The sequence below is a fragment of the Enhydra lutris genome, unplaced genomic scaffold (genome assembly GCF_002288905.1).
Source record: "Enhydra lutris kenyoni isolate GAN:26980312 unplaced genomic scaffold, ASM228890v2 scaffoldscaffold20, whole genome shotgun sequence".
Classification (NCBI taxonomy): Eukaryota; Metazoa; Chordata; class Mammalia; order Carnivora; family Mustelidae; genus Enhydra; species Enhydra lutris.
Genome location: NW_019154104.1, coordinates 21,068,423 through 21,091,072, shown reverse-complemented (window position 1 = coordinate 21,091,072; position 22,650 = coordinate 21,068,423). Strand labels below are relative to the sequence as shown.

The 22,650-nt window shown below is 46.6% G+C and overlaps 1 protein-coding gene across 1 annotated transcript in view; it reads right to left on the bottom strand.

The window, feature by feature from the left end:
• Nucleotides 1–10,319: 10,319 nt before the first annotated feature.
• Nucleotides 10,320–22,650, bottom strand: part of LOC111148579 (double PHD fingers 3) — a 200,822-nt gene continuing 188,491 nt past the window's right edge. The window contains 2 exon segments of the mRNA XM_022505262.1: nt 10,320–10,519; nt 13,483–13,611. Of these exon segments, the coding sequence (XP_022360970.1) occupies nt 10,320–10,519; nt 13,483–13,611 (329 nt within the window).

Below are 22,650 nucleotides of genomic sequence, written 5' to 3'. Positions count from 1 at the left end.
TCGCAAGCTCAGACCCATTTCAGTAACACTGAAACTCAAGGACTTGCTGATGAGGGTATATCCGGCATTAGGCTGTACGTTCATGATGATGACTCTGTTTGCAAGTGAGACAAGGTCAAGAACATGGGCACACAGAAGACCTGGAGTAGAACGGAGTGGCCCAGCCAGTCAGCCCAGCTCCTCTGCTAGGCCACAGACACAGAGCTGAATTACATTTCATAGCCATCACGTTCACTGTCACCCACATGGCCACAAGGGAACACATTAGAACACGCACCTTTCTCCTTCACCCCCAAGAGAAACTGAGCTTGAGGCTTCTGTCACTCAGGTTGGCCTTCCTTGCCCCTGGGGACACTCTAGAACATTAGGCTACCCAAAGCCAGATCAGCAGAAGGCTCCCTTTGCCAGTCTCCTCTGGAAGCTGTTGGGCGACCAAATGAATATCACCTCAGCTGATGCATATTTTGTCATCTTTTTTTTATCTCTCTCTCTCTCTCTTCACTGCATTATTTTAAAACAAAGCTCTCTGTGTTTGAAAATGTGGCACTCGCAGAGATACGGTTAATCACTAGATGGAATTCCTTTCTGAACTAGGCCTCATCAGACATGACGACCAGAAGGAGAGCTGCTTCTTGACATCCAGATAAATGGGGATTGCTTACGAGGAGGGGGGGGGGAGAGGGTTTTTTTTTGGGGGGGGGGCGCAGGAGTGGAGAGACTCCTGATAGCCTTTGTGGCTAATTTATTTCTGTCACGTCTTAACACATAACCATATAACATCACCAACACTTTCAACAGAATTTTGAAGAAGGGAAAAAAAAAAAAAAAAAACAATCACTCCTCACTTACCAACTCGCAGAAATAAAAATACCTAAAGCACATACATGAATGGCTTTTTTAAAAGCCTGAGAGAGCAGAGTTGATCTTTATTTTCTTATTAAAAATGTGGGGTATTTTTCCTTAGAGTTAATAGGCTGTCTTTATTTTACATTAAGTACTCTTTTGATTTCGTGTCTTCACAAAATTGCTTTTAACTTTCGAAGTAGAAGGTACTTTAAACAAAAATACGGTGCCACGTCAGCACTTTTTCTTTTAAATATTGAAATAAATAAAATAGTTAACTCTTTTTTTTTTCCATCAGTTTGTTCGTGTTCAGTTATTTCTATTGTAGAGCAATTCCAGTCTGACCTGGGTACTTTCTCACAGACACTCAAAGAAAAGGTAATGAAGAATTTTTAAAAAAGGAAAAAAAATCTTCTTATTGCACAAACTTAGGCCACTCCCAAGACTTCTCTGAGCTGAGCTGAGTCGCACTAGAGGTTTTTGCACAATCCAGGCTCCTGTGTTGGCTGAAACACACGCTCAGGAGGGGGCCAGGCAAGGGAAGAGGAAGAGGAGGAGGAGGAGGCGAAAATCAACGTGGCTTCTTGTCACCTTCTTCGGAAATGGCTTGCTTGGAGGATGCGGGAGTCCCCAGGTCAGAGAGTTGACTGCAGAGGGAAAGGCAATGAAAGATAAAACAAAACAACAGTACAGGACAACTATCTAAAAAAGGAGAGATTCAAATTAAGGGGGTGATGGCAATGAAATGAGTTGAAAAGAAAAAATAAAAGAAGGAAGGTTGAGAACGTTACTACCTACGGCCATGCGCATGAGCCCACAGCTCTGTGCAAGGAGAGCCAGGCTGGCGTTTCCTGTGCCGCAAGCACCAGCAGCACGAGATCAGCCAGTGATGGGGCAGGTCATTTGCGCCCAGGGCAACCAGAGGACACGAGAAACAGTGAGGACACGGCGGGATGTTCAGTCCCTAGGTGGTGGAGTGGGTAAAACTGGGAGCTGGCAAAATCTATTGTTCTTTCTCCTCTGCTTGGTTTGCTGAATCTTTCTGCTATTAAAAGACCCCAGAAGGACCATTCCAGTGCAATCGGTCTGCCTGTCACCTAAGAGGAAATGTGTAGTTCTAGGGTGTAGGACCAGTGGTGGTGACAAAAGCCCCAACGGATACCCCCATTGGGCCCTCAGCCTTCATGCACATACCCTCAATCCAACCCCAAATGATTCCAGGCTGTCAGAATCACTCAGGAAGGGACCCAAGCCCAAAGATTCATTGGAGTTCTCAACTAGCCCAGTGATCCCAATTGTCGGCCTTGGAACCTGGTGGCAGTTCAGTCCTGATGGGTCTATTAGCCTGGATGAGTACCCACCAGGAGTGGATTTTACTTCTAACTGAAACGAAATCTGCTAAGTTATTTCAGTCTTTGGAATGGAGTATTCCACACAAAGGAATACAACCAAGTACTATCACATTTCACCCCAGAAGCAGAGAGCAGAGGTGGGCACCCCTAAACAGGTCATGTAAGGCTGGGGGAGGGGGAGGAAGGAGGGGCCCAATTTGAAAATGGCCAAGGCAACAAGGACCAAAGTTCAAAACCAAATGAGCTGCTCAGTTGAACACCACCCGCCCTCTGCCATCCTCCATCTTTCTTTCTAATACCCAAGTCATTGCTCAGTGCTCAGGGGTACAGGACTGTTACAGATGCTTCCGAGAATGAGACTCTGTCTACTTAATGGTTTCAGATGGAGGCTGAGAAGAGCCTCACCTCTACCCACCACCAAGCACTCCCCCTCCATCTGCTCCTATTTCCTTCCCCTGAATCCCATCCCATGCCCTCCCACAGTCTCACTTCTCAAGTCTGCTTTCCCAGTGCCCTCTCCTAGACTCTAGTCCTCTGCCCTAGTGCTCATCCTTTCGCTGTCCCTCCTGCCTCTAGCCCCTGCACTCCACTGATAAAACTAGTTGGCGTTCAGACCTCCCACAGGTGCCTGCCAAGTGTTCCCTTACTGGGCACCCAAATTTTCACTCCCTTGCAGGAGTCTTTCTGTGCCTCTCTCAGTGCCTGCAACCCCTCCAGTCAGATACCATCTACCACTCTTTTAGTGAGTCTGTCTCATACCATAACCTCATGCCCTTTCAATTTCCTCAAATTTCCATCCTTGACCCCTCAACACACACACACACACACACACACACACACACACACACACACACACACACATTCTTATTTGCCCCCACTGAAGCCACCTAGAAAATAGTTGGTTGGTTCTCAACCTTGTCCTCCTAACATCCATTTCCTCCTTCATTTCCTCTGGCTGGGCAAAATGCAGGCCATCGAAAATGTCTCACTGCCTCTCAGTCTTCTGCTTTCAATCCCCTTCAAGGAAGCTACCTTTCCATCTCTACATACATCTTCAACATTCCCCTTACCCCTGTCCTCACACCCTCATTCTCCCTCCTGACCTCCCACCCCCCATCACTACCTCACTGGCTCCTGGAGAACCAGTCCCCCTCTGACTTGACCAATAGATACTGTGTCCAGATATGTCCTCTCCAACCTGTCTGTCCACGGTATTTATTGAACATCCACCATGTATGGAATGAGACACTAAACCCTTCCACTAATTAGCTCAGAAACATTGCTCAGTTCTCAGTTTATTTCAACAAATAATTATGGCACAGTGGTGTTAGGCACTGTCCAAGGACATGAATGACATCATCTTTGCCCTCAAGGAACACACCATCTGTTTGATGAGAAAGACTACAGTCATGTTGTAATAAGCACTCTAAGAAAATCTCCCTGGCTACTGTGATCCCCAGCAAAAAAAAATTACATATCACCCCATGATGCTCTCACACATTTTTCAACTCCTTGTGACTATCTGCTCTGCCCACCTGGATTGCCAAAACTCCAGAGGACACCAAATCCATTGGTCCCATGTTTAACTTCAGCCTATCTTTCACAGGGCTGAATAGTCATACACAGTCCACTGTTACTCAGCCGCTAGTCGCCAAATAAACAAAGGCATATATGAATGAAAATATTATTGTGCAAAGTATATAAATATACTAGCCTGAACCTGAGCTGAAAGGACAAATGTCTGAGTCACCAATCATGGGATAAATCAATCGTGTGCCCCCTGACACGAGGCCCAGGAAGGATGCAACACCATTTCTACGGTACTCTTATCCAAATTCATAACCTGACTGTAGCCCTTAGGAAACAGTACACAATCCCAAAGAGAAGGGCTTCCTAGGAATTGACTAGCTTCACAGTATGAAAGACAAAGACAGACTCTGGAAAAAACTACTCCAGATTAAAGGACTTTAAGAGGACATGACAACTAAATACAACATGTGATCCTACATGAATCCTGGACCAGAAAAAGGACATTATTAGTGAGACTCTTGACACAATTTGAATAAGGTCTATAGATGGGGAAGTATTGCATCAATATTAATTTCCTGATCGTGATCCGTTTATTGAGATTATTTGAAGAATCTAAGAGTACATAAGAATTCTTTGTGTTATTTGCGTGAGTTTCTTGTAAATTTGAAATTATTTCAAAATTAACAATTTTTAGGCCTTCGTCATTGGTTGAAGGCCAGTATGGAAATACTTTGAAAACCTAACTGACAATGCTTTTTAGCTAATAATTCAGTTCTGACAGTGTTCTTCCATCATTCTCGGTATTCTGTAAATCAATCAAGCAAAATGGTTTTTCCTGTACTGTTATTTTGAGAAAATGGCCAGAAATCACTTTTATTGAGCAAAACAGTATCATATAATTCAATTCTTCAGTGTTAGGAGCACTTGGGCTTGTGAAGTGTTCACTCCCTGCCATTCACCCCACCCACCCTCACCCCTGCCCCGATGTCACCACCAAAACACTGCCCGTTTAAGAAGCTCAACCTCAGTTCCTTGGGAAAGTTCACAAGAACTTCAACGTTGCTCTGTCTCAGCGGGACTCTAATGTGATTCTGCTCTGTCTTGTTTTATTTTTACAGCATCAAATACCTCCTCTCACTCCGAGGAGGTCTTGAATGAAAGACCGCAAAAGCTTTACTGATTTTACTCAATAAATCTCAAAAGTGCAATCTACAGGAAAAGTCAGTACAGACTGAGAAAAGATTATCAGAAGATCCGAACACCGCTTACCGAGGCTGGAACTTCAGTTACCTAATGTGGTCAGTCTATCTCCTCATCAGTAACAAGGGAACGAATGACATCTATCCTATCCCACGTGGTGGTTTTAAGAATCATCATGAGAAAATCTTGGTTATATATTATGATAGGGTAAGAAACATCCACATGCTAAGGATAGAGAAAATGAGGCAGAGTTTCATGGCAACAAATTCACACAGGGACTGGGTCCGGAACCCAGAACTTTTTATTTCTACTCTAGGTTTCTACTCGTTGGGATCAAAAATGCCTCACTCCAAGAATTTACAACACAATTAACTTCACTTCCAAATGCTAAACAAAATCTCCTGCAGAAAAATTCCTACTACATGAAGCTGTTCAAACTTTAAGTACAAGTTTAAGAACATATTCATCAGATTTAACAGGAGGCATTTTGGGATAATATTAATTAATTTTATTCCACCATGTAGTGACTACCTCCAAACAGCTTTTAGTTCTCTCCCCGAGTAATGATCTTGTGTTCCCTCAAGTGCTATCTAAAGGCAATATCAGGCCGCAGCCCATTAGGTACGTAGAGAGAAGCAAAGTAAGCAGGAAGGTTTAAAGGGGTACAATGGATGTGAACATCATATTTTTATTAAATCCTTCTCTCTAAAATACCAGTAGCAAATTGCATTACTGACTTTAAAGTACCTTTAAAAAATTAAAAGCATATTTCTCACTCCCAGGGTTACAGGATAGAGGACCTGATCTCAATACAGTCTCAGTAACAGAAATAAAGGAGTAGATTGTTCTAGGTGGGAAAAAAACATCAGACAGACAACAACAGTCATCGCTTTTACATCAACAGTTCTCCCCAGGGGATTGGAAGGTTGTAACAAATTTAGAAAGTTCTGTATCTTTGGTTTTCCTATCTTTGGGCTAAGACTCGGAAACTCTGGTGACGTGTCTGAAGCACTTCAGGTGGTGTTTTCCTGAGCTGAGGACCAAGGATGCTAGTCAGATCTTTTTTATCTTGATGATCATAATTTCTTTTATATTGAATTTGAGTAGTGACACTTATTTACAAGAGCAACAACAAAATGATAGATGTGTTGACTGCTGGCACATCTCTTACAACTCCTGAGGTCACAAAAAAAAAAAAAAAAGTTTTTTTCCTAATAGACATCAGTCAGGAGGGAATCTCTAGAATTGATAGTTTAGAAAGAAGACGAGTTCTCTGCAATATTCTGCACAGAATTTTAATTGGAATTGTCTTTTGGGGGATCTAACTGTTTACTCTTCCATTTTAAAATTGTCTTTAATAAGGTTATCTTTCAAAGCTATATTCATTACAACACCCCTTTCTTTGATTGGACCTGAGAAAAAGCAAGGGCTATCTATCTACCTACCTACCTTTCTATATCTTCCCCCTTTTGACCAAGTAGTAGTTGGAAAAGGAGCATTAGTTGAAAGAAGTGCAGCCAAAACCATAACCAAAGGAGGCATTCTGATTCCAGAAAAAAATCAAGAAAAAGTATTGTCAACAACTGTACTAGCTTGTTGGCTCAGGCTCTAAAGAAAGGGGTGGAAAGATTCAACCAGTCAGCATGAAAGTTGGAAATAAAGGTCTTCCCCCAAGATACAGAGGCACGAAAGTAGTTCTAGATGACAAGGATTAGTTTTTATTTAGAGACGATGTGTGACATTGTTGGGAAGTATGTAGATTGGAAAAAAAAAATCACTATTGAAAAGGCATCACAGGAAGCTGTCATTCCACTGAATTCTGAACGTTCTCACCAGGTAAAGAATTTCCATGTCTCTCTTTTATAACAAACTAATGATATCCAAACTTTAAAAAATTATAAATAAAAAATTAAAAAATAGATATGGATGTATTTCATATATTCCTATATTCCATATATAGGACCATGAAAGTGGTACCACAGAACAATAAAAAAGGAATACAGGTCCTGGAGTCACGCTGCCAGGGATCAAAACCAGGCGCCTTATTAACTGGGAGGCCTTAGGACATCCCTGAACCTTAGTATTAAGCCTCAGATTCCATATCTGTAAACTGGGCTAATACAAGCACCTACCTCCTGGGGTAATCATGAGGCTCAAGGAACTGTCCTAGGGAAAGCACTCAGAACAATGCCTGGTAGGTATATGAACGTCGGTGGTTGTTATAGAGAGAAAGGGGGGCAAAGGTATAACATCAACTGTGCAGGCGTTCGGAAACCCACGACAGCCAGCTGCCTCCTCCTGTGCCTCCTCTGAGTTTCCTTCCTTCACCTTAAGACATTTGTTTTCAAAGCCATGTTCACTCCACTCCCTCAAACTTCACTCAACCTCTCTGGATTGATCTTTCTCAGCTGAAAAGTGGAAAATTTGAACTTGATCATCTTCAAAGTCCCCTCTGGTTTCTTCTTGTTTTTTTGTTTTGTTTTGTTTTGTTTTTGTTTTTGTTTTTGTTTTTGTTTTGAAAGGATGTAAATTCTGAGTCTGTTGGAAGATACTATAAGCAAGGTGAGACCAGGAGCTCAGGCCATGCTAGGATACGTTACCATGCTCGGTTGGTCACACCAACTGAGAAAGATGAGAACGTCTACTACTCCCAAAAGGAGAAACTGAAGATCAGGCTCTGCTCGTAAAATTAAAATATAAAAGCAACAGCCACCCTCAGATAAATCTTTCCATGGGACGTTGCCTTGTTAGACAGGTCTTCCTTTTGGTTCTCCTTTAGAACCCCAAGCTAGACTCTGAAATTAGGTGGCTTTTTATAATTTAAGTTTTGGGGGTTTTGTTTAGTTTCAAGTTCAAAGGCAAGCTGTCATTGAAAATGTTACAACTACAAACAACTACACAGATTTCAAATGATCGTATAGACTGGTTGGACATATTTTTATTAACATAGAAGCTCACACTTCACCAATGAGAGCAAGTCGCAATGCTATGAATCCAACATCTAAGTCAAAGCAACAGAACAGACGACAAGGAGGAGAAGGACAGCAAGAACGGGTTGTACCCCCTTAGCAGAAGTCAACGGGAACCAACTATGTGGGCTTTTTCACACAGGTGAGCATGCAGGACGGGAATATTACAACATGGGGGGTTTATCCCATATTCTCTAGGAGCAGGGCCACACAGAGACTAGGCAGGACATCCCAAAAATGGATGAGGTTGTTCCTTTCATTCTCTCACAACTGAGAGCAAATGCCCAGGCCAGCACTTACACACTTTAAGCAGGAGAAAAGTAGAAGTTCTTTCTGTCTCAGGCTACCAGGGAAGCACAAAGGGTCCATTCGCCGGTTTCTTTGCTTAGTCTTGGCTTTTGTTCAGTGGGTTTGTTATTTTAATGAGAGGTCTCATTCATGAAGATTCCCAAAGCCTGGTTTGTCAAAGTAGATCTTCCCAGACACTTAGAAGCAGCCTGTTGCCTGGGTGGCGGCTACTTGGCTCTCCCAACCCAAGCCCCATGGCCGTACCCGTGTCTCTGGACCTGTGCTCTCATGGAGGCCGGAGACCCTGACCACATTTAGTGGAAGTTTAGGATCTTCAGATCAGCGCAGTTGAGTGTTTTCCTAATCAGAGGTCCTCTTTAATGTGGACTCATCCCCTTGGCAGCTAAGTCAGTCCGTGGAGCAAGGAACACCGCCCTAGACATGCAGACCCCGGTGGCCGCACTCTTTCATTCCGCCCAAGCACAGCAGCCAGCCCCAGCCTCAGATCCCTGGTCTCCACCCACCAGGTGCACCAAGGAAGGCAGAGGGAGCCCAGCACTTCCCCAGCCACTTTTCTCTTACAGTTGAAGCCAGAAGCCAGAAGCCTACCACTCTCCGTACAGGGCCCCTCCCACAGTCCAAGCAAGCCTCAGTTGCCACACTAGGCCCAGGCTCACATGGGGAAGCATGCACACACAGGAAGCAGAGGGCCGGAGGGAAGACACTCTACACCCATAGCCAGGCCCATACTAACAAGGGGGTGTGAGCCCAGGAAAACAAAAGACAAGCCAGGGGAGGAAAAGGAAAGAAGGAAAGAAAAAACAAACTAACTAACAAAAAACAACAACAACAGAAAACAACTATGATGGTTTTGCCCTCCCTGTAAGACAGGCCAGCTGACACGTACCTTTGAACTAGGACTGCACAGCTGTTCCTTCTCGGGACTGCCAACAAGGTGAACGGTCTTCTCCATCGCCCCAGGGACCTTGAACAAGTGTTGCTTTGGTTTATTTCAGGAGGTGCTATTGGAAACATAAAACAAGTGCCTGGAGGGCACTATAAAAAAAAAAAATAGAAGAAGAAACACGGGAGACTTGATCGTCCAACGGGAATTTATGTTTGCCAACAGGGGCCAGGGGAGAGGGACGTACACTGTGAGGTATCATTCTTCCGTCCGTGAGCGCGGCCTCGGGTGGCTTTGTCACTGCCAAGTCCGTGACTTTCTGTTTGTATTCCGTTCTTGTGTTTGGATATTGCTCTTCACCAGAAGGAAAGTGAGGAGATGCCCAGGGACGACACCACCGCGGCTATGCCGGTGCTGGGAGGAGCCCAGGAGGAGCTGGCAGGCGGGGCCCAGGCACTGGAGGGAGGCCACACACGGAGGCCCAGACTTCCCAGGAGCTGCTGACATTTTCTTGCAAGCAGGGAGGAAGATGGAAAGGTCAGGGAGCAGAAATGGGGAGGGGGTCTGCTGTAGGGAGCCACACACTCCGTGGGGTACAAAAGTGCCATCATCTCCCAGCGAGGAAATCCTCCTGACTAGGTGTCCTTGAATCAATCCCTCCCCCAGAGGCTCTCTCCCAAGCAGGATATCGCTTCCATTGCTTTGATTTCCCTTCTCTCTCTCTCTCTCTCTCTCTCGAAAAAAAGGTCCATTTCTAATAATAGCTAGAACACATAAATAATCATTTTAATGTTATTCATTCTTTGTTTCCAAACCCAATGTTCCTCCTCTCTTCACTTTGCCAATAAATGGGAAAAGTGAGGAAACTGACTCTGCTCACGTCAAAAAGATTCCCCACCCCTCCACCTCCCCCAAAGAGAGACAATCCACCTAACTTCCCACTTCTACGGAAAATGAACAGCACGTCATGATGGCATCTCTCTGAAGGACTGTTATCCTGCTCTTTTGTTCTGTTTTGTTTCAGTAGTTTGTGCTTCTGTTGTACCTACCCAAGACACGGGGGCAAGGGAGTGGGAAGGATGCGTGTGGAAGGAGAGAGGGAAAAAGCAAGAATGAAGGGAAAACCTAAAATTGACTTTCATTAAAAAAAAAAAAAAAAAGTATATCAGACCCAAAATAGTGACCAAAGTCAGAGGGCGACGGCTAGTCGCCCAGAGAGTCTGTCCCGTGGGTTTAGCAACTGCCCTTTTTATCTGCTGTGGGCGAACCCCGACCACTGCGGCGTCCTCGGCAGGAGCGAGGCTCTTCCAAATCGTCCTCATCAAAGCCGTGGAAAGTTGACGTGTCACTTTCTGACGTGGAACCGAATAAGTCCTCCGTGGTGCGTGCTGCGGCCGTTGCCTCCTCCTTCCTGCCTTCTCCTCCCAAATGAGCTGACATGTATGATGAATATATCAGCACATGGGTTAAGCAACAGACAGCATTATTAATATTCTTATTACAATCTTACGTTACTCTTAATAGCAAGACCAAAAACCCTTTCACACCAAAAGGGATTAGCTGGGGGCATCACCCGGCGACTGGGATTCAGGGTCACGGGACAAAGCCAACATTTCGGGGGGAAAGGATTCCTCCCGCCCCAGAAAGACACCATCTCTACGATAATGCATGTGTCCACAGCTCTGACGGTGACAGATTCAACCGCAGTCTGTCCTTCTCCTCTTCTGTCCGCACACATACGCATGCATGCCCGCTCAGCCCCGCCCCAGATAAGGAGTTGCCTTAGTGGTTTTTAAGCCTGGTTGGTATTTCTTTGGTGTTTTCAGTTGGTGTTTCTTTGAACACTGTTTGTCCTTCGCTTTGACAGTAGCTTTACAAAGGTATTACTGTCGGATAACCCACTCGAGATGGTCAAGCCTCCATCCGTTTTATTTTTATTTGTACCCGTTTCTAATCCCATTCTTATGGCACCCTTTCCGTTCTGCACTTAGAGCATGTAGTTCGTTTGCACTGAAAGCGAGAAGTTGCAAAGTCTGACAAGCGGTAGGCAACAGAAGAGTCTCTCGTTTTCTTTAACCACTGGAGGAAACTTCAGGGATCTGCACCCGCATATGTGCACCCGGGTGCACATACACACCTGTGTGCACACACGTGCACACGTGCACACTCACACACAAACACACGCACACCCTCCAGCCACTAAACACACCCAGGTCTTCGTGACTCCACAAAGTCCAGAGTTGTCCAATCTAACTCAGAGCACCAAAAAAGCAGGAATTAGGGGTTTCAAAAGCCTAATAAAATATAGTGTCCTGAAATCTAGAAAACTCAGGTTTAAACTTATTCACACTGTAAATGGGACCCAGGACCGCCCCCGAATGAGGTCACAGTGTTTCACTTATGGTGTCAATTTCAAGAATCTCATTTTCTCCCCAGAAAACAGCGGTAGCGGGGAAGATGGGAAGGGAAAGACAGTTTTTCTGAGCTTCACACTCTTCCTTGGAAGGACTCCAAGGAGGCCCTAGAGAAGTATTCGCCCACCTGCCTTCACAAGCATGCCTCATGGGCTAATGCCACCTGTTTATTCCCAAGGTGGTGACTATTTCAGGAGCATCAGAGTTAGACCTTGACTAAATCATCCACCAAAATCGGCAAATGCAATGAGAACACCTAGGCTGGTATCAAATAGCCCCTGAGTCACGTCACATAGCAGACAGATCTTGGGTTGAGAGGGGTGGCGGGGGGTGGAGGGTTGAGTGGAGGAATGCTGAATAAAGGCTGGGAGGAGAGGGGCTTTGGATAGACAATACCAACTGCCCACTTCTAGTCCCCCGTGGATCAGATCCAAGTACCCCATTGTTCGTAGGGAAGAAAAAGGGAAGATTCAAGCAGCTTACAGTAAGCATTCTGAAGCTGCCCTTTCTAATGCACGCCAAACCAGAAGAGTCCATCACGTTCTGCCTAGGATATGGCTCCGCCAGGTGACTTTGCTTCTGGCGACAGAGACTTTGTCTGATCGTTTGCTTTTAAAAAACACTGAATTGAATTTCACTTGTTTCGTTTTCTTTAATTATTTCTAAAACTATTCACTTTAAGTATTTAAAACCCAGAGTGCACTGTCACGTGAGCCCTCTCCTCTAAGCTAGCCCCAGCAGAGTAAAGAGTTCAGCATGAGGTATCATGTTTGGAAAACAAATGAACATGGATGGGCACCCGGTCAGGTCCTTAAGAGCTCAGTGCTGAGGGTATGTGCAATAGAGACCACAGTCCTTTTCCAATTACAGATTTGCTACCCAAGTCAGTATGGAACCCTAAACAACTCCAACATCAAATATAAAAGGACGGAAGTTCAGGTTTGCAAGGGAAGAACTGAGTTGTTACAGTAAACCCAGGTGTGGTCACCTCGGTCCATCTCCCGGGCCTTGGAGCAGAAAAGACCTTAGGGAGAAATAAGGGAAGGAGAAGTGGCTTCTCACTGCTTACACCAGCCACCCAGCCGAACAGCATCTCACCCACTGGTCAGCGCTGGGTCAGACTAAAGATGAACCTGAGATCATTTCTCCTCCCTACCTTGTGCTTTTGGCTTCACTAGCACATCGAACAATATGAAAAGTAGGTCGCACCAACCAACCACAACCAGCCAAAGATAATGGTTTGGTTAGAATTGCAAAATGAAACATCTTAAACAAAACTTGAAGGCCTGAACTCAGTTTAAGAATGAGAGAATAAGACCCAAATCTGCTTTTGTCACTTTAGTCTTTGGAGAACTCAAAGATGAAAATTTCAAAACATACCAAGTCGACTCCATATGAGCCCTGAGAACACCTGACCTTTGGCCCCCTTGGTCTATCAGGGTCTCTTTTGTCTGTTTTATATGAGAAAATGGGATGTGCAGCCAATGGAGGTGGTCTTTACCCAGCTGCCCATGAGTCCCAGGGTTTCAGACTCCCACAGTTCAAGACATAGCTGCTCTCCCTACATTCCTGTTTCCATACTCTTCCAGTTTGCCCCAGCCACATCCATAAGACACACACATCTCTGTGTTAGGTACACACCATCCGATACAAGGAAGCATGTTGCCTGTGTCTCTAGGTGTTTCTCAGACATTCCTTCACTGTCGTCCACGACAATACACACAAAGAAATATCCACCTTATGGAGAGGCCAGACACGAGCCAAAATCTCGTTTCCCCTCTTCCTACATCCCAGGGCACAACTTTTGGTTCTTAAGACTCAAAGAAGAAAAATATCAAAATGACCTGAAAACTCCTCTGCACTCAGAATAACCACCACATCTTCTCCACTCCACCCTCCAGCCCCCACACAAGATGGCGGAGGGATACAAGTGAAACAGCTCCTGCTCTACAGGCACAGATGCAAGATGGGGCCACACTCACCAGAGCGTCCACAGTCTGCACAGGACACCAGCTCTTCAGGCCGCCCACTCTTCTTGTTCATGTTAGAGCCCCCTAAGCAGAAGTCACAGTAGTTGTTGGGAATGACTGTCCCATCCGGTCCTTTCTGGGCTATAGAAACATTAAAAGAAAAAAAATCTGATTTTAGGCTGACATGCATTTCTACTGGCCCTTGCGCTACGTTTTCTTTTTGATCCTCTTCAGCTCGATAGTTCCTTTTTTTTAAAGATTTTATTTATTTATTTGGGAGAAAGAGGTAATGAGAGAGAGCGAGAATGAGAGGGGGAAGGTCAGAAGGAGAAGCAGAACCCCCCCTGAGCAGGGATTCCTGATGTGGGACTTGATCCTGGGACTCCAGGATCATGACTTGCACTGAAGGCAGTCGCTCAACCAACTGAGCCACCCAGGCACACATTCAACTCAATAGTTTTAATCCCTTGCAAGCTATCCAGAGTTTAGTTTAACTTCTGCAACATTTGCAATATTTTTTACAGAAACTACCTTGCTCCTCCGATCGCATTTCCTGGATGAACCAAGCATCCAGAAGGCCTACTAGTCAAGTCAACTTCTCTCATCTCTGAACAACCAGCCCTCAGGGCTCAGACCTCAAACAGCAGGTAGCAACCATAAACAGTGGTGGGATGAGTGGGAGAGAGAATGGGCAATGTCTAGGTTTTGCCCTTGGGAAAGATGCTCTTGTTTGGGAGATATTCCTTCCGTCCCTGAAAATGAAAACAAAGAAGCACTGATGGTAGTCATTTCCAGGAAGGACACCGAAGATGCTTCTGGGGACTCTGATGAACATCTTGCCAGGTACACAAAGGTCCACTCTTGTTCAGCCTCATCTCCCTGAAGTCTAGACTCACGTGTGTGGAGAGAACCCAGAACTAGTTAACCCGCAAACCTCAAGAGCCTAGAACCAGACCTGAGCGCTCAGCTCAGCCTCTTGCCAAAGGTAAGTTGAATGGTGAGTTGGTGAGCGTGCCTTGAGGCTCAAGACCTTCCTAAGCCACCCCTGCCCAAGGTCCTTATCCAAAGGCCAAGAAAAATGTTGGGACGTGATCTTAAAAAACAAAGTTTGTGAGAACGGCACGTTCTCAAGCACTGAGATCATTCTCAGTTCTAGGGGCTGGCTGAAAAAGCTTGGACAGGTTTCTTTGCATGGGGAGAAATGCCTCCATTCTCCTGTTTTTTGATCCCTATTGTGGCGATTCATTTGTCACATGAACACTCCCTGTTTGCAACTAAGAAGAAAAGTCTGCCTGTTCATGGGATCAGCCTAAACCACGGGGGTATCTTCCTCCTCGCTATACCCAAGGTCTGCTGCTATCTTTCATTATTTACTGGCTAACATTAATCAGGGTCCCGTAGGGTACGAATCTGTAAAAGGAAGCAGATATGTGAGCAGAAATACCATCCAGACAGTAAGTGATAAACGGATTCACCCACTTTAATATGATTCCCTCTGGCCTTCGCTTCCTCCATGCCTCTGCTTTGCCTCCAGGAATAGAAAAACTTACCTGGGGAAGGCAGAAGACAAAAGCTCCCAGAATTACATTATAGAGAGTTAATCCATTTATCAGTTGCTATTTGGATTGTTTAATCAGTTTCTAAGTCAGTGATTTTCATCTTCAGGGAGGCAGAAGCAAAAAAAAGGTGTTGGCTGTTGGGGGCAGACAGAGGAGCTGGCCACACCCTATGGCCTCTTGGGTGTGGATTTTTTCTTTATCACTCACTGCATCTCAAAGACACTACAGGTCATTAAAAAACGGTTTTGCAAATAATCTCCCAAATCAGTACCCCTGCAAAAATTGTCCTCTAAAATTTTCATTGCCCAAATCCAGAAGAAAGCTCCTTTCATCCCTCTCATTTGCCATCTTCAACATTTCTAGAACTCAAGAAAATCCAAGCATGTCTATGAAGCAAATAAACTCGGGATTTTCTCATTAGGAGACTATCCTAGAAATCAATCAAAAGGGGAACAGGGAGAAGTGGTGTGTATGAAATTCCGGGGCTGAGTGTAAGCCAGAGCTAACTTTCATGAGTGATAGTATCTAGAAAGAAAATATGGAGATGCCAGTCACAACTCAGGTAGCTTTCCATATGTAAAGCAATCAAAGATCAAAGACATCCACGTGTATCATCCCACTAAAAATCTCAGGAGCCCCAGGCTCACTATCTACCTCTCCTGTTCTTTTAGGAACTTCCTATTATGTCAGATTTTCTCTCCTTTCACAAAATCTTTAAGCAACCAAAGAATCTGGTTTTCTCCAACACAGTGTATGCCTTGTGATTTATGAGGATGAAGTAGAATAGAGTATAAGAACACCTGGGTGATTCTTAACGGTCTTTCCCACCAACAACCATGGGTAGAATACCCTCATTGAATCAGGGGCTCCAATACTGCAAGAAATTAAAAATTCAGGAATGATCTAATACGGCAAAGCAGATGGTGATAGAGAAATTGGTCCTGTGTAAAAAAGAACAAAGGAACAGAATTTAATTCATGTAATGAAGAGAAATTTCTGAGAGGGCTGAATCAGAGCAGGATCCCCACATATATCTGTGTTGGTTGCTGGCCATACAAAGTGCCTGGCCAAGGGCGTAAAGAAGGTGCTAAGACCCCAGTTGAAGGCCCTGTTGTGTGGAGCTGTGATATGTCAGGGCTGGGGGAGGGGAGGGGTACCATTTTAGTCTAGCAGTGACCCAGTAGAGAAAGTGACAGTGAATACCTATGCTTCATTTTTGGCAAAATCCTACACTCTTCTCCTAAAAGTGAGCTCAGAGCCTCGTTTCATCTTGGTCAAATGGCGTAGGATTGACGAAGCAAAAGCTTCTGGTTCTGGTTCTCATACTTTTGGGTATTTAGGATTGGTTTCAGGGTGAGGGTTTTCCCAAGAGCTCTCCCAGGTCCCCAGCCAGAAGGACCAGTCAGGCCTTGGGGAGGCCATTCTCTTGACATCACTTTCTGACCCTTCTCTTCTTTCTACATGGGTACACCTGCCTCTACTCCCTGTACTGAATGATTTCCTCCTTCAGGTCAGATACCATATCTAACTCATCACTGAAACACCTATAGGCCCTACACCCAGGAAATGGTTAACCACAATGCAGAGGACAAATGGCTTAGAAAAGGATGGCAGAGATGTGAGCAGACAGCCCAGTGACACCCCTGGGACATCCTCCTAGTGGGGACAGAGCACTGTGTTTGTTTTCCCTGTGGTAGAGTTATCTGTCGCTCTGAATATCATTCACGACACGGCTTATTTCCCAAGTCCTCAGAGAGAAGTGCTGGTCCACGTCCGGATGGATTGGTCAGTCATCTGGCCTAGTGTCAGGTCTAGTTCCCACAGCAAACAAGAGTGGGTGGCTGAGGGCCCTGGGTTGCTGGAATAATAACCCCATACACCCCTACTATGGGACGGGAAACACCATCTTGTACACAAACATGTAAGAAAGCATAAGACTACAATTCACTGTCCTTGAGAAGGGGACGCCAGCTTGCTCCTACCCAGGTAGCCTCCCTCCTGTTAAACAGTTTCTTGAAAAGAAAAAGCAGCAGACATTTATTACGCTATAAAACCATGACGGATCTTCCACTGGAGGTTTTACGTACGTTGTTTCACTGATTCTCACAAAAACATGGTAAAGCGGGGATTATTTGAAGATGATGTAACCAAAACCCAAAGTGATTATGGTCTTGGCTTCACCCCTGGGTCGTCTATGTCCCCAGAGATTCTGTCTCCTGGAGAGTCCAGAGGCAAACACTCCCTGGCCACACCTTGCATATAAAACATTTCATAAATCTCTTTAGACTCAACTTGATTCACCCAATACGTCATTTAGAAAGCCCAAAGGGATAAAAATGATTGAGATTGGCCTGATAAAAGCAGAAATTCCCTTTGAACTTAAATTTCATGTCCCTACCACAGTAATCCGTACTGGGCTATCCTGTTTATTGTCCCAATCTCTGTGAAAACACTTCTCCAGAGAATTCCAGAGGCTCTGAAAGGAATTTTTTTTAAGTAAGGCTTACACCACAGCTCTACTGGCCTATGGCCTGACCCAGCCATGAGCAATTTCTTGGTACTGTGTATGAGATCATTATAAAAAGGATTTTACTATAAATAGGAAGCTCACACAGACCTTGTAAGAGGGATTTAAATAGAGATTCTGCTTCTGCTTATGGGAAATTGAGTCCCACTTCATAGAATAAGACAACGGGAGGGCAAAGACCCGAGCGGTTTCTCAATGGCAGCATCCATAATGATGGATTTGGTTTTCTGTTGATTAATGTTCATGGGCTGAGATCATGTAAGAGATACAAGGAAGCTGCCAAGAAAATAAAGTGAGCCTTGAGACTTTAGGAATTTACCTGGGGGAGCTAACTCTACAAAGCTCAAGAGGGGAGGGATGGAAATCAAGAACAAAGTTCATGAAGAAACACTCACATGCACACACACATATATAAAGAAATAGGAGGTGGGAGGGAGCCTTCCAATCAAACCAAGAGAAAGGAAAAGCCAAGCCCCAAAGAATCCCACCACCACACTCAGTTAAGGGTGAGCAGTCCTTCTGGAAGGGTATTTATAGTCCACTTCAATCGGGCCACATGTCTCTGGCTAACGAGGCCCCAAATCTTCCCTAAAACTACCACCCAGACAAGGTTGTCTTTCCCCCCTTGGGTCCAATCTCTGCGGCGACCTGCCTGCCACTCCAGAAATGGGAGGTGTGGCCAGGACAGTCTGGCCACCAGCAACAGCCCCCCATCCGGTCCTGCCAAGACGGAAGCTGCATCCCAAGTGTCCTAGGGAAATCGGAAGCAAGCCAGAAGTTTAGCGCCGCCCTCCCAACCCCACAGCCCATCCACAGAAGCATGACTTCACATTCTGAGCAGACGCTCAGACCGCCTGCCAGGGCCTGGTGCGCATAAGCACGCGGCCGTGCTCCATGCCTACCGCCCAGCCCTGCCACCCAGCCCTGCCGCCCATCAGCTCTCTCTTCGGGGCCTGCGAGTTGGGGTGTGTAGCCCTTGGGGAACCAGGGGGCAGTGAGAAGAGCCCTCCAGGAGGAGCCTTGCTTCTCCGTGCCCTTCTCACTGGCTCCCCCACCACCCTCCCTGGCTGACAGTTCCCATCCCTCCACAGGGCTGACCTGTTTCCATGGCAACCGGAATCCTGGGCTCCGGCAGCCTCTGGTCTTGCCACCTGTTATTACTTCATCTCTCAAGTGTAAAGCATCCTAGCCAGGGCCACTTGGCTGTGCAGAGTGCGTCTTCAGAGGACGGAGGAAAGAAAAGGGCTGAGGAAAGAGGGAACGCAGAGAGGCAGCCCCAGGCTGGCCAGCCGGACACGCACACGGGCCAGGCCCGGCGAGAAGAGGAAGGGAAGGCGAGGAGGGAGGGTGGACGCCAACGTGCCTTCCCTGCAGAATCAGTGAGCAGGCCTCAGCTGGAGGCCACCACCACATCCCGCTACCTTGTACCCAGCCTTTAATGAGGGCTGTGGGAGGGGCGGGCGGCGAGCGGGCACCAGGGCAGCTGCACACAGCTCTGCGTGGGCCCACGCCGAGCAGAGCAAGGAGAGGGTTAAAGGAGCAAGATAAAGACTGTGGGGAAGGCTGGACCAGAGGGCAAACAGAGCCTCAAAGCCTGGATAAATGGCCTTAATTCTCATGCTCTTGCTCACCCTACTCCTTACGTGTTTACTCATATAAATTATCCCCAAGGCCTGACACCTTTCTTCACTGCTTCCCTAGAACTGATGAAAAAATAAATCCTACAGATCCAAGGAATAAAAACGTTGGGATTCCATTCAGGCCCGTTCTTCCTGGCCACTAATTCAGGCCCTACCCCAGGGCTCCAGAAGGAAGACAGACGAGGCCGACCTCCCCCCATGCAGGAAGGCAAGGGGACTGCGGAGCCCGGCAGGGAAACGGACACCAGAGGCCATTCCCCACCCGCCTGTAGAGCCGCCAGCGTCCTCCCCGGCAGAGAACTCGCTCTCCCTCACTGGCCGTTGTGCCACCTAGCGCTGGGGACAAAGTGAATGTAGGTGAGGTTGAGAGGGGCTGCCAAGGCAGAGTGATGCCAGGCCCTGAGGTCAGTCGCCCCGGCGGAAACGAAGGCCGAGGGCTGATTCAGTGTCTTCAAGTTTACGGATGGGCCTAAATTCGCCACAGTCCGTGGTGTTCAGGACAACACGAAAAAGAACGGGCTGAAATGGCAGAGAGACCTGCAGGAAAGCTGGGAGCCGAGCCAGTCGGAAAAAGGCACAGGAGAGGAGCGGGCTTCTCTGAAGAGGCCTCAGGCCCCAGGGTGGCATGCCTGCCTGGTTAGAGGCAGTAGAATATGCTAGGGGACACTGTAAGGTCCCTTTCTGGCCTATGATTCGATTATTCTAATGGGGCGAAGGAAGAATCAGAAAAGTGACGTCTTCCAAACCCAGAGGGACCTCAGCCTCTCATCACTGTGTCAAGTGCGTGGCCGTGTCTCTCTCCCTGTCTGCCGCGAGCTCCCTGAGGGCAGGAGCAGTGTCCTTAATGGCGGAATCCCCAGCACCTGGCACCGTGGCCGACACCGTGCTGGCCAGCAAATACTTCAGGAAAGGCTGGACAATCTTCACAGAGGCACTTTGGACAAAGAAAAAATTGAGGCAAAGGGAAGTCAAAGACTAGGAGTCGAGTGGGTGTCCAGTGTCCCCTGAGGACCGAGTGACCATTCTAAGGCACTGCCAGCATCAGTCCTGTTCATCACAGGGTCAGAAAGAGGGAGCAGCAGAAGTCACTGGGGACCCATCGGAGAGAAGAAAGCTGTGGTGGAGAAAGCCAGTGCGCCTTCCCTCCCTCGGGAATCCTCTCCCTGAGACATTTCTTGGAAAACCAGGATGGAGGGAGTTAAGAATTCCCAGACTCGATTGGCTTCAGAGCTCCTTGAACCCCATGCTCGAGGGCCTCTCACCAGGAACCCCACAGAGCTGGAGAGAAAACAGGCTGTCTTACTATGTGTCTGAGGGGCTGCAGAATCTTCATACAAGTTTTAAAGGTGGTGCCAGTCACCCCACTCATCCTTGCATCTACTTCTTTTCTTCCATTTTTGTGGAGTCCAAAACTCACACCATTAGACACACGCCTTAAGAACACTGACTCCTAAACGCTGTGCTATGACAACAGAAGACACGTCCGCTCACATCGATGTCTCAGTCCTGACAGACATTACTTGGTTAGAGCTGCAATTTGCCGGGAGTTTGGACAGCACATCCCCGATTCTGGGCCTAGGTGGTCATGTGACCCATCGGCCATGTCCTTTGTGCTCCAGCCCCTGGCTGGCAACTTTGGGATTGTCACTGAGGCTTCAGAGAAGTGAGGGAAAAAAACCAAGCAGAGCTGATGACTTTTTGCAGGGCTGATGAGGGAAAGCACGAGAAGGTATTTCAGTTTTCCAGTGGAAGGTCATGTGGGTCAGTTCATGCCCTGGCGTAGCAACTTGTTATGCCATCAAGTGAGTTAGGGGAAAGGAGAAACGTTTAATCTGAGAGTAACTATGTCAACGGGGCTCTGAATGAAGTGGAGTCATTCCCCTTAGAGAATTGCAGGACATCTCCGCGTTTTAGAGCAGGATAAGCCTCATCCGTATAAGTTGTCAGGATATTATTATTGTGATATTAGAATTCAGCAAGCCCCTCAGTCTCTTGTTCAGCTTTGCTTCCCTCCACCCCTCCTCACCACCACCTCCAGGGGACTCGGCCATGTCAACCCCAGCAGCCCACAATGGACCAGCATTTTCTAGGTCCTTTGGACTGAAAAGCAGTACTCAAGAAAATGAAAAGGATATGACTCTAGTGTCAGGTCTGAGGATTAGGACAGAGTCAAGAGACCACAGAGCAGAAGGGCAGCCCAGCCCAGGAATGAGGGTCCAGATGGGGGACACACCCAGAAAGCAAGCCAGGAAGCTGCTGCTGAGAGCCACAGACACGTCGTTTGCCATCCTAGGACAGAACTTTAGGAAAAGAGTGAAAACCAAGTCTATCCCCTGGGTTTCACAGTGCAACCTGGTTCCTGGTCAGTCATCTTAATTCGGTGAATCCACAAGAAAAAATTTAAAAAACTGAACATCAGTCTCCAAAAACTAGATTTCTCTTAAAAGGCAGTGGTTCACCTGGGAACTTGTTAAAAATGCATCTTCTAGGTCCCTCCACAGACCTACCGAGTCCAAACTCCTGTAGGAGGACCCAGCAGTCTCTGTGCTAAGGAACAGGTGATTCTGATGGGCTCAAGCTTAAGAATCACTGCTCTATGACCACACGCGTGTTCCATACATGTTCTGTTCATGCTGTGCTTTATATGAATTGACTTATTGAATCTTCACGTAGCCCCGTGAGATAGACGCATCAATGTTCTGATTTTACATAGATGATTCTCATGGCACAGAGAAGCGAGGTAGCCGTCTCGGGTCACGTGTCAGCAAGCGGCTACACTGGCTCCCAGGCCCACCAGCTACCACCCTGCCCTGGCCACAGAAGCCACACACCTGAGGAAGTCAAGTCAGGGTGGATGGCAGGCCTCAGGGCTTCTCAAATGTGAGTGCTGTGCAAACAAACGAGATAGGCTTCTCACTAAAATTCAGATTAGGATTCACTGGTCTGACTTAGAGCCTAAGACTCCACATTTCTTACAAGCTCCCCCACTGGGTAGCCAACCGTCGAGGTTTGCCTGGCACTGGGGGATTCCCAGGGCACAGGACTTTCAGTCTATAACTGGGAATGTCCTGGGCAAACCTGGAGGAGTTGGCCACCCGGGTCCCAGCAGATGATGAAGCTGCCGATCTCACTTTGAGAAGAAATAACACAGACCCGCAAGGTGAAAAGTTTGGGTCGTATTTAAATGCATTATAAGTTCTGAGAGTGGAGTATAGCATAATCTATTTTATGTTTTAAAAAGACCTGGGGCGGGGCGCCTGGGTGGCTCAGTGGGTTAAAGCCTCTGCCTTCAGCTCAGGTCATGATCTCAGGGTCCTGGGATCGAGCCCCACATCAGGATCTCTGCTCAGAAGGGAGCCTGCTTCCCCCTCTCTCTCTCTGCCTGCCTCTCTGCCTACTTGTGATCTCTCTCTGTCAAATAAATAAATAAAATCTTTAAAATAAATAAATAGGG